The 17,379-nt window shown below is 36.0% G+C and overlaps 1 protein-coding gene across 1 annotated transcript; it reads left to right on the plus strand.

The window, feature by feature from the left end:
• The first annotated feature begins 2,569 nt into the window (after positions 1–2,569).
• On the plus strand, positions 2,570–5,344 carry LOC121428051. Its single transcript, XM_041624623.1, has 2 exons — positions 2,570–3,470; positions 4,641–5,344. Exon 2 carries the CDS (start codon positions 4,660–4,662, stop codon positions 5,155–5,157), a length of 498 nt encoding a protein of 165 aa, XP_041480557.1. The 5' UTR covers positions 2,570–3,470; positions 4,641–4,659; the 3' UTR covers positions 5,158–5,344.
• The last annotated feature ends 12,035 nt before the right edge of the window (positions 5,345–17,379 follow it).

The following is a 17,379-nucleotide window of genomic DNA, read 5'->3' on the forward strand; positions in this document are numbered from 1 at the left end:
TGTAATAACACCTATAGGTGTTAAACTAACACCACCAATTTAACACCGGCGTAAAAAACTGGTGTGGTCATCTACAATGTATGTACACCGGTTAACACCACAGGTTTTGCTGTGTATAATGCTGCAATAGTCACTCGAAGCGCAAAATCCTTTCCCCACATACTATATGTTACTTAGTAGACTAGTAGAGGTTTTTCATAAGCGTATACTTTTGAATAAGTTAAATTAGGTTTTTTTATTTGTTGAATTGTGTTCCTTATAAGTCTCAGATTATGTTATATATATTTTACTATGTTTTTGCAGTATTTTCGACCTTGTCATGTTATATTTATCATTCTTATGTTGTGAAACGGAAATCAATGAAATAAAATCAAATCAAATATTATAAAGACCCGATTGAAAATAAGCCATTTCGACATTTATACATATAGTACTGTTCATGTATTTTGCTCTTGTTATACTAACACAGCAAAAACTGTGGTGTTAACCGGTGTACATAGAGGACCACACCAGTTATTTTACACCGGTGTTAAGTTGGTGGTGTTAGTTTAACTCCTATAGGTGTTATTACAACACCTATGATTGATACATTTACAGTCTTTGGTGTTATGTTCAATCTCTAGGGTGATATTTTAACACCTCAGAGTATTGTCCTCTATTAACACCAATTGGTGTCAGTTTTAACACCACAATTTTTACAGGGAGGAATGATTCGTGCTCAGAACACGATTCTGGGAGAGGGTGTCAGATAATAGTTCCAAATTGATAATAATAATGATGATAAACATTAATTTGTATAGAGCAGATTTTATAAATAATGAATATTTCCAGCTGCGCTTGTTAAGAGCTAGTGAGTTGTTGGGCTTACACTAGGTATCATTATTGTATTTAATTGTTCTAAAGGGCAGAGAAGTAGGCCTCCTTTATCAACTTTCTCTATTAATTTACATGCATAGCATTTGATTCGGTCTGTATGATATTAGGCGAGTGCCGTAAAAAAAACAATGTTTTGCGGGTTTTTTTTTAAGCCAGTGCATTATTTATTTTTTATTTTCTGTTTATATATATAAAAAAAATAGATCGGTGTCTGTAGATTATGTGTATTACATTACCAATTGAAGTCGACATTATAGATTGAATAAACTTAATATTTGACAAATTTTTATTAAAAATACCCCTCCCGATCCACCATTTGCGTGGTCCAGTGCCGTCACATTAGGGTTGGTTCTTTAACATTTTGGCGACCGGAATAGAATGTTCTGGGGAAGAGGGTCGAGAACATGAGATAGTGTGCATATGATATGGGTGAACGAGGCGAATCGTAATTCAATTTAATGGCAGGGGTAATAGGATGCCAGGCACTTTCATCAGTAATTGGAAATGGCGCTAAAATCTGGAAATAAAAGAGTTAAGTTAGGAATATTACCCTTATCGAATTGACCTTATTGCTATTAATAACACGCGAGTAAACTGGTTATCCCCCTGCCATTCATCGCGATTACTCGCGAATGGATTCGAGTTTGGAGGACATTTGGGAGTTGAAGCAAATTGCCGCCAAAATGCTCAATAATAAAAACATATATGGGCCGTTCTAACAAAGAGTAGCGATAAATCCAAATCAAATGCAAATTGCGATTGATCTGAAATTCCTAGTTCTTAACTACGCAAATCTAGATCAATTGCCATTTAAAACTGATTTGAATCTATCGCAAAGCTCTGCAGGACAAGGACCTGATCTGGATAATACACTCATACATCAAGTCCGAAAGCTCTGGAACATACTCTAATGTCTCGATTTGTTGGAAAATGCAGACATAAGTGCACTTAAAAAACGTTACCATCACAGCCAAAATGCTCGTTTATACAATCAGAAAGCTTTTAAACAGCTGGAATGTGCTTTTCAATACAGCCAGAAAGCTTTATTTAAATCTATAATTCATTTTTAGATTAGTCTGTTGGACAAACCATAATTTTTCTCGCTGATTCTGCTCGTAGCATATAGCCTATACCTGAAATGGCTTAATTAGACATGGCAAAGTAAATAAAAGCGAATAAAAAACACGGAGGAGGAAGGACTTAAACTCTTAAGAGAGAGGAAATAATGCAAATGAAGGGAAAAGAGACTAGAGTGGGAAAAATAGTGTGGTTTCGTCACCTGAATTGTATTGGTTTTATTAGATACTGTAAGATTAGTTAAAGAGAATAAGAAATACGATACATGGGAAGAAAATCAACAAGCAGGGGAACAAATTCTTTAAAAAGAGAGGGGAGAAGAAACGGGATAATTGTGATTTTTTTCCCCTCTCTATTTGACCCTATTTTGGTTGCACATCTGCACATCACAATTGTCAGTTTGTCACTTCCAGTGCTAATAAAGAGGAAAGGGGTTTGTACGGGTACCCGTCACACTAAGAATCCCAACTCCACTCCGATCAGAGCTACTGCGTTATTTTCAATGACATATACTATCGGTCGCTCTGTAATCGGTGTATATCGTTGGTGAGACTGTGCCGTAGCGTAGGGAATGACGATGAAAAGAAAGGCGCGCGAGTGAGACATCACAAAAGTACTATCCTCGTGCACAGCTTTAAAGCGCATCATTCTCATTTACCCACGAAGGGAAGATGCGAGGAAGATGCGATAGTGCTGTCTTGGGAAATGATTTTTCAATCCTGATTCATTAGCTCTTCTTTTTCACTCATCAATCAACATATTTTTTTTCACAATATTGATAAGAAGACAGGTTGTTCCTCTTTTCATCGTTCTTTACAGGTATTGCATGGATTTATACCAGGGATCGTGATTCCTTTCAACTATACGTTTCCTCTTCAGAAAACCAGAGTGGTATTCTGACAAATTTCAAGAATTTGAGGAATTTCTTACTAGTATTCTCACAGTTTCAATCACCTTTACGGATTTCTCTTGCAAAATACGTGAAAGAGCGTACATTGCATGTAATCGACCAAGTTCCTTTTCTTGATACGTATGATGCAAGTTTTTAATTAAAACTCGACTCCTGCGATATCTCGATGTATCTCGCCTTCACCCACGAACTTCTTCTTTGAACCAGAATTCATTTGTGAAAAGGAGGAATACATTTTTCATGCCATTCATCTCTCCTTCTAAGTTTCTTCCTCGTTCGTCTGCCATGATGTGACTGCGTGCTGTAAGAGGGATTCCCGGGGCGATTAAATCTTCATAGCGCAGCTTTGCAGGGGTCGTGATTAAAAATTAAGCCAGCGGCGTTGATGATATTACATAAACACTAGCAGAAAAGGGAGATAAAAAGCTTATTTTTAGTTTGCTCCCTGACGAGGAGGCGCCATACCATCATCGACTTCTTGAGTGTGGATAGTTTCCTCAATGCGTAATCTGCGATAATCGTACGTGAACTCAATTTTCGGAAATTATCCTGTCTTTGATCAAGGAATCATAAAACCATTCAAGGAAAGTGACTCTTTGATAATCAGGTTAGTCTCACATTCAAGCCAACGATTTAGATGAAATTATTTGATATTGTGTAGGGGTATATAATACAAGTATATTTATCAGAATATCAGGAATGGTGATGGGAAAAGAAGTTGTGAACGATGCTCATGGGGGCAATGTTGTGTTTAAGGAGCATAATGATAATTATGATGATTATGATGGTAATGATGATGATGATAATGATGAGGATGATGATTTTGGTGATGATCAATTGTAATGGTGCATGGCGGAGATGGATGTGATTTGTTTTGATGATGATGATGGTAACAGCGATGATGTGGAGGTATAGTGGTGGAGATAATGTGATGATGATGATGGTGGTGGTGGTGGTGATGATGATGATGATGTAATGATAATGATGAGGATGATGATGATGATGAGGATGATGTTGGTGATGATCAATGGTGATGGTGGCGGAGGTGGATGTGATTTGTTTTGATGATGATGATGGTAATAGTAATGGTAACGATGAAGAGGTATAGTGGTGGAGACAATGTGGTGATGATGATGATGATGAAGAAGAAGAAGATAATGATAATTATATGATGATGATGATGATGATGATGAAGATAATGATTATGATGTGGGTAATGATCAGTGGTGGTGACAATGGTTGTGATTTGTTTTGATGATGATGGAAATAGCGATGATGTGGAGGTATAGTGATGGAGACAATGTGCTGATGATGATGATGGTGGTGGTGGTAATGATGATGATCGTGTGGAGGATCATCATCATCATAAAATTGACCGCATATTGGCTATAAAATGAATGTAATTGTGTAGCGGGAGTTAAATACTCTGTGGAAAAAAAGGATTTTTGACAAAATATTCATTTTCTTGATATGCAAAATGGCGGCCCTAGACCCCTGTATGTGAATGGTTCATTCTGAAACTGCCCGCGGTTTCTCCAAGAAAGATTTTGAGAAATAAAAGAAATCGGTAGACTTGGGCACCATGCACCGTCATTTATAAGAAAAAACAAGGTCATATCCTCTAGCCTGGACTATATACGATATTCGGCAACGGGCATTAATATATGTGGAAATAAAATCAAAATTGCAATTTTTAAATTGTGAGTAAATGTATCGTGTATTTGTATGTTTTTCTATTGAATATATAATTTGTTTACCACTTTCGACATCATTCCAGGTTTCAGAAGACGACAATCATGAGTGGATTATCGGCATCATCGAATCTGACATCGGTCACGGGGTTCGTCATGACCAGACCACAGCCTCGTCCCGTCCACTTCGAGTTTGACTTCACCAAAACATCCACATTTTACCTCGACATCTGGACCCTCCTCGCCACCCTCGGCCTCCTCGTCATCGTCGCATTGGTCAACGCCGTCGTTTTTCTGACATGGAGACGGCAATATCGTAACAACATGGCGGGGAACACGCACGATGTCCACGGTAACAACTTTTACGTCCCGAACTCGCCGGCGTCCATAAACGTCATCGACGTCGGAAAGTCCTTCAGTGATGAAGACTGTGGGATGAACTCGGTGATCATCTCGCCCTCTAATAGTTCGATGACAGCCGGCGCTGGCGGTATGGGAGCGACAGTTTTGTTACCCGTTAGCTGCTCTGAGTGGCCTCCGAGAGCTTCAACGTTCAACTACCATACCGATAAAAGAATCGTACTTCAAGTTGTAAACGAATGAATTCAAAACGATCGTCAAATGCAATTACGACTGCACGATCATCTTTTTATCCGGATTCCATTGCTCGAAGCCAATGAGCAGGATAAAATGTGTTCTTGAATTATGTATATTAAAGCACTTTCATCATCATCAACATCATCGTCCTCACCATCATCATGATCATGATCAACATCACCACCACCCGCCATCATCAATATCATCATTATCATCATCATCATCATCATCGTCATCATCGTCATCATCATCACCATCATCACCGTCATCGTCATCATCACCCGACATCATAATTGTCACCATCACAAACATCCCCTAAGTCATGATCATTATCACCATGATCGCCATCAACGTCACCAAACCCATCATCATCTTATCAATTTAAACATTACCTTCTACAGATCGAGAATAACATGGGGGCATCCCCCGCCCCTCCCTACAAAGGATCAAAATTGAATTAGTTTTATGGCAATTTTCACAAAACAATAACCGCAACGTGTGCACCTGTGAGCGTTTCATCAACAATTTTTGTCTGACAAGTTGTTAGATGTTGGTTGGCCAAGAAGCAGTGTTACTATGATAACTGTCGGATAAAATGGGACTTGTCGCCTAAAACATCCGACAAGTCCTTTCATCAAATTCTCCCCAGATCTCTCCGTTTAAACCTTAATTAAAAAAAAATCTTTTGTGATGAGCTTGGTTTATAGCTTTATCGCTGCCTCGCTAATTATATAGCATTTCGAACATACATATTTTGTCTTTTGTACTGTTAAAAAAACATGATTTTACAGAAAAAAGAAGATTTTGCAGAAAGCAATGACAGAATCATTCTCTAAAGTCATAAAACAATATTTTTCTGCAATTAACAGAACAAGTCTGTTTAAAAAGAGAAAAGGGTGTTTTCTTAAAGGAAATATGTAAGGTTCCATACACCAAATACCAATTTCCTGTAAGATTACGCAATCTGGTAAGATTACAGGTGTTCTCGAGACTATGCTGCAGGAACTTCTTTTATTTTAAGGATATTATTTTAACAGTGTAGCCCCCCCCCCCTCCCCATGGAAGATTCCGGGCGTACGATCTTCATCATGCGTATGAATTATTGCCATCAATGTCAATTATGAAAATGAGTCTGTATCATCCATTGTATATTTCCATGGTCACGGGTTACATGTATATGTTATATGATCGGTAGTGCTTTTGTGAATGTTCATGGGAGAGATAATTTCTTATTGCTTTTTTTGTCAAGTGCATGTCATCGATTCGAAAAATTGATATTTTGCCATACAGTTTGCAATTGACATCAATAAATTGAAATCTTTTATCATGGTATAGATTGAGCTATAAATATTTTAACATCAAGTTTATTACATATACTCTTACATTTGCGGAGTAAAATTTGATTCGGAATGTAATGGAACCCGCTGAAAGTCAACTCTATTCTGAGTTAAAGTGACTTATATTATTATCAAAATATTTAAAGTAAGTTTTCTGTGTCAGTATTGTGATTTAATCATCACCAAATACTCTCCCATGACTGACCATCATCATCATCATCTCCATCTCGATCATGGCCTTCATTTTCACCATTATCGCCATATTCCTCATTCATGTCCATCTTCATCACTATAAAATTATGGACAAAATAACATTTCCATTCGGCTTTATAAATTTATATATTAATCTAATGAGTTTTATTCCGGGGTTGTCATTTTTTTTCAAGCAATCTGCTTATGACAATTCTTCTCCTGCAAACTGTTAATGTTTCTTTGTTGGTAGTAGATCATATTTTTTTAGAATTACTTTATTTATTTCTTTTTCTTTATGATTCATACTAAAATCAATTATTATATATACATTATGATTGTTACGTAATGAAAATTGTATTGTATATAAGAATGTTATGAATGCTGCAGAAAAAAATAAATCAAATCAGTCAGATTTCAAATTTGACTCTCCAGAAATAACAGAGTATGCATCATGCTATGATTTGAGATTTTTTTTTGTTAATTAATTAATGATAAGAAATTAATGATTTAATCGATAATGGAGTTATCAATAAGTAGGCCCTATTATATCTAAAATTAAAATCGCAGATATATAAGAATTTATTTCCCATATTCCAAACATAGGCTTAATAGTGGCATTTTATCGACGTTGACGTCAGTACCCTTAAAATAGGATATGCCCGTGATAAAAAATAAATTCCGAGTAAAAATGCAATCGAAATTTGTGGCAAAACCCTGGATGAGGGCACTCGGTGGGCGCAAGCGATGACATGCACACCCGTTCAGCTGAAAGGTGCAACAAATACAGCGAGCGCTTCTGGGAGTTACTCAATACCGCCCACGCCTTGTGCTCCCGGTTAAAGAAGGGGAAGGAAATCGGCTGGAAAATATAGGGCGCATCATTCAGGCATCCGTCTATGGATACATGCAAATCGATGAAATCTTTTTATTCGCCTGCGACTCGTAATTGCTTTTTAATTTGTGGGAATGGAATCTGAATACAGGTGACATGGCGGTGATCGTATTGCATACTGTGTGTTTGATGCACCTGTATTAGAGTAGGCCTACAGTGTGATCGCCTTCATAAGAGCGAACCCTTGATTAAAGTCTATATAGTCAGAAAAGAGTGCATACAGGTGAAAAATGTATCGCGGTTAAAAATTCACTTGCCAGTTCAACTGGCAGGCAAATTACTAATCAACATGGCTAACATCACATCATCATTTATGAAGTAATTTTTCTACATTTCGAATCTGGGGGCACTAGCAGGACTAGCAGTTGCCAACCGCTTTTGCCCCTAGACTATCCGGGTATTTTCATCATTTTGCGCGCCAGTTGAGCTTAGTTGTATTAATCGAATGTTTGTCTCTTTGCAAACTGCTTATAGAGGTGTACAGAACTTTAAAAAACGTGAAACATTAGAGAAACAAGGGGTGCACCACCTCAAACTCATGATAATTTCATGACCTTCTATGGGCTTTAAATCAAATGGTGAACAGCACGCAAAGGTTACCACATTAAAATTTCCTATCAACAATATCGGGAGCCTACTGGCTAGATCGTAAGAGCGTGGCATGTCAGCGAGAGAATAATTGAAACCTTTTCCTGTTCTTACCTGCTTTTCCAAATTTCATTTCAGTATGTAACTTAACACCTGAAATGACATGTAAATGTTTTTATCCGGGATTAAGTGCATTATAAATCGAAATGGAGTTATGCAAAATAATGTAGGCCTATATTTACATAGGCTTATCTACCGTAGATGATGATGTAGTATTTTAAACTTTCCTCAAATCTTTTATTTTCGCATCTTATCCCCTTTTTTCTGGTTTACTATATTCCCCCATTTTCTATCCGCCTTATCTTTTTCTATATTATTATCTTTCTTCTGTTTTCGCTTCTTTATATCTTCACCGCTTTGTTATGTCTTTCACTCCCCCCTCTCTCTCTCTTAAAAGAGGGCTGCTGTGTTTAATTTTTTTTTCATTTATCAAAGTAACCTTTTTTCCTCTCCCCTTCAGCTGTAAGTTTAAGATATTCATTATCTACTTTTGTAAAATCCTTATCTTCTTTCTTACTTTCATCTGATTTTTTTTCTTCCTATTTTTTTGTATCTCCCTTCTCATGTTTTCCCCCTTTTTTCTGTCATTTACTCTTTTGGGGGACTGTTGCCTTTTTTACATTTCAATTTGTTTTTGTTTTCTTTGTTCAAATTATCAACCCTACTTTTCTTATCTTCCTCCAAATTCTCTCCTGCTATGTATTGACGTTTGAAGCAGGAAAAAAAATCTGTATATTGTTAAATTGTTTTGTAATATTGGCGTAAGTAAAACTTTTAAGAGTCTCAGTCAAGGCGAGCTGTTTCATCTGATTAAAACATTTCTCACTTTTTGAATTTAATTTCAATCTCTTATATTCAAACTTCGCTTTTTTTTCAATAATAATCACCGGCATACAATGATAAATGAAACATGAAATACTAGATTATCATATTTTTGAGAATATATACTTGGTTGTACTTAATTGTATATAGACTGCATCCTCGAATAATTTTTAGGAAATGTGCACATTTTTATAGCTGTTGACTACATCTGATATAAAACATGTAAAACTTAAGTTGTTAATGACTGTATAGAAATACAAAAATGGATAGTGTGTTCACGAGTGCATGTTATCTACCTGTTGTTGAAAATAAAAGCGTTCTTTCTTTTCATGTTAAATATCATACAAATTGTCCATTCTTTTTTAAAGTTCTTGTACTGTTTAAGAATAAATTACAATTTTTGCATCCTAGACGAAAAAATATGGTTTATTAATTATGCATCCTATTGGTCTGTCCAATTGGGTACGTAGAGGTGCTGTGCTGTAGATAGCAGTTAAGTAAAATACGAACATCAAGTGGTTAATGTGAATATTAATTAATTAATGAGGGGGGTTACAATCCCGTCCCCCAACCAGTGCGCGGAAATTTTACAGATATTGTAACGAAGTATCCGGCATAGTATTCATATTTAGTGAACAATGTTGGGGGGGGGGGTTACAACCCCGTCCCCTAACCAGTGCGCCGATATTTTACAGCCATATAACGATGTGGTGCCGCAACGCAAATGTTGTTTCTTTATCCCCGGCGTTTTATTCAATTTGTGTGATTTTTTTGCCCCGGTATTGGCGCGCTTTTCGCAGAGTGTTGCAGATTTTGTATCTGTCGCCGACGGCCTGTCAAGTAAATATTGTTTTCGTCGTGTACGTGGCGCCATTGGTGTCCTGAAGGCTTACCGCGCAAAATGTGATAAAAGAATCTCAAACGATGAGATAGTCGTGTCGAAATTGAAGTAAAAGATAATATTTTGTCAACGATGGGTATTATTTCTTCATGTACCGGGGTTTTCTTCCATTTTATTGTCTCTTCCAATATCACCGACTCTCCAGCCATATACATGACTTGTATAGGTTACAAGGTCCTATTCAGTCGTGTACGGCTTTCTTGTCTGCATGTTTCTTCTCCACTTTCTATTGCTTTTTGTCACCCTCGCCTCGGATTGTCCCTCATGTTTCAATCTATGTATTTTAGCTCTGGTTAAAAACAATTTTACATCAGCCGGTGATTCTGTTCAACCCAACTGAAAATAGGTATATTTTGCTTCCATGAAATCCATCTTGTGTTCATGGTCATTGCTCTCACTCTCGAATCTGCTCTCTCTTAACTCTCTTTCCCCTTCTCCCACTTTCTCCTCTCCTCTCTCCCGCACACACACTCGCATATTCTCTTTCTCCCCAGCTATATTTTAAACTATTCAGTCATAATAATAACGTTTTATTTACCTAGGGTAGCCACCTCAGTTAGGAAACTGCTACCAGCGGGTCATGATATGTTATTATTACCCTTCTCCAATCATTAAATGCTATTCAGCTTATTTAAGTGTAATGATGAAACATATTATATTTTGTTTACTGAAATGAATTTTCCCCTCTTCTACGTATTCCCCCTCCCCCTCTCTCTCTTACAAGCAAATCTACTTTTCACTCTCCTCTCCATATGTTTTCGATCTCTACGTTCTGATGTGATTGTCCTATATCAAATGAATACAACGGAAACATATTTGTTAATTTCTCCTGGATTTTCCCTTTCCCTTCTCCATCTCCTTCGCCCCCCTTTTGGGGTTCTTCATTTTCTCATCATTGTCATTTTAATCAGGTTGGAGATGAAGGGACAAACGATTGATTTCCAGTCTCTTCATGTAAGGTTGCATGAAAATGATAATAATGATGATGATGATAATATAACAACAACAACAATAATAATAACAACAACAATAATAATAATAATGATGATAATGATGATGATGATGATAATGATAATAATATCAATAATAATATTAATGATAATAATATCAATAGTAATGATAATAGTAATAACATTAATAACTAGATTGTTAAGAAAGTCTCTCGGACATTAGTATAATTAAGTTCTTAGTTAACTTGCATTTGAAATCACTTGGTGCGTTTTGTTAGAGCAAAGTTATGCAAGAAAACATACGGACTTGATCCTGTTTAGAGGAATAATAAAAAATAACAACAATAACATTAATGATAAAAAACAATAGTAATAACAATAATAACAACAACAAGTTTAGCGCACCTTACATATTAATAAGTTTCAATTATTTTATTTCATTTCCATTCAAAACATAATACAAAGTAATATAAAGCAATACAAATCAAGTAAAATTTTATAGAAGGGCAATCTTACTTCGTAAAACAGAAAAAACAGTATAATATAGAGCTTAAATGGAAATGAGGGGATCCACCAAAAGCAAAGCTTGTAAAGTGTGAATACCCCGTGGAAATGAAGAAATTATACTTGGATTATTCTTATATGAGTACATGCATGTATTAAAGGAAAGAAAAAGAGAACAAAAGAAACCACATTGATGCAAACATAATTACTGAACAAATGCAAAGCTTTACACAGAAATTGTCAGAACATTTCAGAGCAAAGGACAGGAAGAGAGAAAAAGGGAAAAAATAAATTACAAAATAGATTATGACTTGTATACTTCACGTGCTTGCGTGAGGAGTTAGAGTGTTTATATGCCAATGTTTGCCCATACCTCTTTTGAATCTGTCTGACATTCGTATGAGATGAATTATTCTCGTACAAGCACCCAACTTCAGTATTGTCTCTATCGGATATGTATACCATGCCATCTTTATATATCAATTTCATGAGCGGCAAGACGAGTTAGCGATGACGTCATTCTCCTCAATTAACTAAATAATAGGGGGTATCGAATTTTACGACCAAATCGTATCTATTCTATGCTAATCTTGCTTTATTTTCAACCAAATTGCCCCCTTATTCCAACTCTTCTCTTTCTTCTTCTTCACTGCATTAAAACAAGACTATTTACGGGGGGGGGGGGGGTCGCCACCCCCCCCCCCTCCATCCCCACGTGGCTCCATCAATCGTGCTGGGTTATTTCCACTATTACGAATTGCCACAAAGTAGAAAACAAATACTCGAAACAATGCGCCCATCTTCCATTACCGTATGTATCTGTGGTAAATCCTATATGCATCGGAAAGATTAGGAGTTGGGTTTAAAAGGACTCATTATCGAGTTACATACATGCCAAGGGATATAGACAGCTGATATGCCAACACAGCGGATGCAACGGTTTATGCTATTCTTAAAAAAGATCATTTCCAGACTGACAAATGGGATACAATGCATACAGTATACGAATCTGTATTTAATACATTATATCACATAACACTGGCGTAAGGTTGGGTGGGATGGGCTTGGGCTAAAAAAAACTTAAAGGATAAACAGAAAGGAAAAAAGGAAATCGGATGAAATATCTATTAATTTTTTGATATCGTATTTAAAGAAAATCATCACAAAAACAAAATGTTCATTTCAAAGATCAAAATTTTCACTCACTCAAATCATTTCCTCGATTTTTTTCTGATCCGCCTTGATGTGCCCCCTCAATATTTGTGACTTATTCCATTGACCATTTTGAATGAAGTGTCATCGTTTATGGACAAATGATCAAATTTAATTTAGGATGTTAAACATGGATAGCTACAAAAATATCCGTTATTCATTACCATATGGGGAGGGACACTCGCTGGTTTCTTAAAAATTTCACGACCAAGGACAACAGAAAAAGAATGATTAACAAAAAGAAATGAAACTGAAATAGTATGAGATATGACACAATTTTCTGAATATTACATAAAATATATGTATATAAATCTATCACAAAAACTAAATTTTCATTTCAAAAAGGTCAAAATTTTCACTCAATCGCGACTTTTTCAAATTTTTGCCCATGTCATGTTGTGCTCCCTTAATTTTTTGACCCATTCCACTACGTATACTGAATGACTATCTTCCCTCATGGTCAAATGATTAAATCAGATTTAATTTAGGATGGTATATAGCGACAATAATGATCCCCATCATTCATTTTATTCATTAATAAAAATCATCCGACTTCAAAATGCGTAATAGGAACAACGTCACTTCCTCAAACATCCTGTGTCTCATCTTCTCAATGTCTATTTTTTTTGGGGGGGTATATAGTAACTCCTCAAAAAAAGTCTGGAAATCTTTGATCGATAGTCCCTCCTCGGTTTTAGTAAATATCAATGTGTAATTAATATCAATGAATAGATCATTTAATTGTCTTTAAATGATGCCCTACATGATATGATTATGGTTCACATGGATGTGCAGTGCCTTGAAATGTGGGGTAGGGTCAAAATTCAAAAGTTGCAAAATAACACAATATTGTTCTTTTTTCCGTGGTGATGAGTGAGTTTCTCAGCGGTTTCTTTTGGCTTTGATCGATGATCCCTCCTCAGTTTTAGTAAATACCAATGTGTAACTAATCAATGAATAGATCATAAATTCTCTTTAAAATTATAGTTTACATGATATGATTATGGTTCACATGGAGGTGCAGTGCTCTGAAATGTGGGGCAAGGACAAAATTTAAAAGTTGCAAAATGACATAATATTGAAAGTCACTGTTCTTTTTTCAGTGGTGATGATGAGTGATTTTCTCAGCGGTTTGTTTTGTTATCATGCACCTTAACATGGAATCAAACACACCTCTGAACAAGCAAACACATAACAAACAAACATGTATGGGTATTTCAAACCCCGACTCAAACCGGGCTCAAACCATGTTATCTCACAGGACCATTGCGACAGAAGCAGGGGCTTGAACGGATTTTCATCTCTATTGACCACGTTGACACAGATAAAAGAATCATGTTCTGTATTGACCCTTCATGACTATTTCTGCTCGTTTTGCAGCTTTTAAATTCAGACCTCATCAAAAACTTTTGAATCCTGCTCTTTTCGTGATAGCATGATCCAACAAGCATGGAATCATTTTAAAGAGAATTAAATGATCTTTTGAATAATATCGAATATGTATTGTGTAAAATTGGGAGTTTGGAGAAATCAATGGCCAAACTCAGATTTCCAAACTTTTTTTGCTCGGTTTGCATCTTTTCAATTCAGACCTCATCCAACACTTTTGAATCCAGCTCTTTTCATGATTGCATGATCATAACAAGCATGGAATCATTTCAAAGAGAATTAAATGATCTTTTGAATGATATAAAATATGCATTGTTTAAGATTGGGAGTTGGGAGAAATCAATGGCCAAACACAGATTTCCAGACTTTTTTTTGAGGGGTTTATATTTCAAAATAAAGTATATTATTTCTCTTATACACACCCCCTGTCAATAATTTTCTAATTCAATCTCTTTCATTCTCTCTATCTCTCTCTCCCTCACACACACACTCTATCCTTTAAAATATTATCATATATCAATCACTTTGAAATATCTCAAATCTTTTCCATGTTAATTACACAGAATATTAATCCAAACAAAATAACATTAAAAATGCTATGAAAGTCCATTTGTAAGAAAGCATGTATTTCATTGAATTTCAATAGAAATTAACATAAAAATCAAATCTTTAAGATAATAAATCATAATGTACCAATTCCTTTAAAATATTTTGCAACCTATAAGAATTTGTGTGTTATTTTAACAAAAAGAACTTATTTCAAAATACGGTCTTCAATAGTACTTTAAAAGGAAAAAATTGTACGATAAACACTAAATAGAGGCACAGAGCAAGTTGTAAATGAACTCTTAAGAGTGGCACTCAAATGCATAGACAGGCATGGTGCTATAAAACGTGCATGGATAGGTGGGGAGGGGGGGGGGGGGCTGTGACTAGCCATTATTGTTTAGCAAGTCGAGAAAAAGAGGGGGTGTGAAAAAGAGAGTATAAAAAAAGAGACATCTGGTTTGTTGAAAAAATGGTATTACCTTGAGGTTGTGTTACCTCTACCCTGGCGCTACCCTTGTCAACAGTACCCAATTGTGACATCAATTTTCACTTTTTGCATTTCAACGTTTTTGATACCATATTTTGGTAGAGCAAGATGAAGAACCCCCACAACCCAAGTTTGGTGAGAATCAGTCCATGGGGCCTCAAGATATGACCTCATAAATACATAATTAGCCACCTTGAAGTCAATGTATTATTGGCCTGGCTCCTAACATTCAGAACCAGGCCAAGAATACACTGACTTCAATGGGGCTAATTATGTATTTATGAGGTCATATCTGAGGCCCCCAAGGACCGATTCCCACCAAATTTTGGTCTAATATCAAATTCATTTTGCACAAATTAACACTCGGTCCAATTAGACCAAATGGTATATGGACTAAATTGCTATTGGACCGACTGATTATTAGACGAACTTGTAAGAGGACCAATTGGCAATTAGACCATGTGGATAGTGTACAAACTGATGGTAGATCAAATGATTGTAGATGAGTTGGTAATTGGACGAATCGGTATTAGACGAATTGAAAATAAACCAATGAATCAGTATGGACTATGGACGAGTTGGTTATTGGACAAATTGGCATTAGATGAACTAGAAATAAACCAATGAATCAGTATGGACTATGGAAACTGCACCATGTATTCTTTTGTGGGCATATGTTTGGTCCTAAAAAGGACCCCCCAAATCAGCCTTTCGACACGTAGGTTGTTGCTATCTTCTGGAGAAAGAGCATTTTATATCTCAACCAATCTTCTGCAAAGGGGTCCATTAGAGGACCCCCAACTGTGATAATGGTATAATTGGAGAAAAGCTTCCTCTTTAATGTAACAGTAATGTTACTACAGTAGTCGTTTAAATATCCATTTCTTTCATTTGTGCAAGCAGGCCTGCCACCATTTGAAATTGAAAGAAAGGGAGTCCTAATTGCACGCCGCAAATTTTTTTCTGCTCGGTGTCAGTCGTGTCTCCCTCACTCGTTAATTCAAGATATGTTTAGCATTCTTATATCTAAACATTGAGAAAGTACAAGTGTTGAAAAACAATGTTACTCTCATAAACCCATACCCCAACCTCACAAATACATGTATGGGCTGAACTATTTGTTATCATTAAATAATAAGAAAAAAGCGAGTGTTCCTCTTTTTGGTTGACAACAAAAATCTTAAAAACAGGTTAACTCCTGGAAAAAATACTAGTAGTTGGCAAGCCCGGGTGAGATGACATTGGGGGAGAAAGAGCCTTACAGGTTTTTTTTTTAACCGCTAAGATTTTATTTCGGGATGGAGGGACTCCTCATGCAACAGGATTGAAACAAAATTGGTGATACATGCATATCAATTAGCACACTCAGGAAACATCAATCAGCACCACTACCTCCCTGAAAAACTAACTTAAAAAAAATGAGCAAACTAAAGCATGATAGGCAGTGCGTAATTGTGAAGCCTGCGGTCAAGACTAGTTACTAGCTTGGCAAGAACATTCAAATTGTTACCGAGGTAAGTGGAATACTAATATGATTTGTTAATGTGTTTGGAAGGTCAGATACATCGCCTGTTTTTCAGAGGCCCATATTCTGAAGTCAGATTCAACTTATACCATTGTCTATTAAACTCTGTGATAAAATTATGGGAAGCCATAAGTGTCAAAATTTTTATTAAGCTGTATGTTTCTGATGTTTACTGTGCTCTTTTCTGATTCATCGATGGTAAAGACAGTCATCTATTTATACGTTCTAGACACAATTATGAATGATTTTAGAGCCAAACGAGGTGAAATATTATAGCTCTACTGTTAGTGATTTATGTAACAATTGGCTATCCATACTTAAACCACAACTTTAAACCGGAGTTTAAGTCAAACCTGACTTCAGAATACGGGCCAGTAAGTCTTGTACGCAGATTTGCACAATAAAGAACCAACCGTAATTCCAGAAAGAACAAAAAGCATTTGGTATCCAGGGACATGCTGAAAAGACGATAAACTCATCAACGAAATCTGCCACCTTGAATTTCAATACATCCAAGTTTTTCTGTTATTATGGTGTCTATACCTATAAATAATACTAGAAAATATACCCAAGTGAAGAGGCCAAGAGAAAGAAAAGAGAATACTATGATTACTTTCAGGAAATTTCCAGCTCCTGTGACCCTTTTAGGCACAATAAGAAGTAGTTTGAAAAAAACAAAACAGATGTTATTTGTGGATGTGATTTGATGATAAGATACATCATGTTTGACAGAATGGCAAAAACTACAATAAATATTTGTTGTATAATCGTAAGCAAATTACTAAGAACAAAAAATCAAAACTCTCAAAAATTGAATTAT

This window comes from Lytechinus variegatus, chromosome 14 (genome assembly GCF_018143015.1).
Source record: "Lytechinus variegatus isolate NC3 chromosome 14, Lvar_3.0, whole genome shotgun sequence".
Taxonomy (NCBI): Eukaryota; Metazoa; Echinodermata; class Echinoidea; order Temnopleuroida; family Toxopneustidae; genus Lytechinus; species Lytechinus variegatus.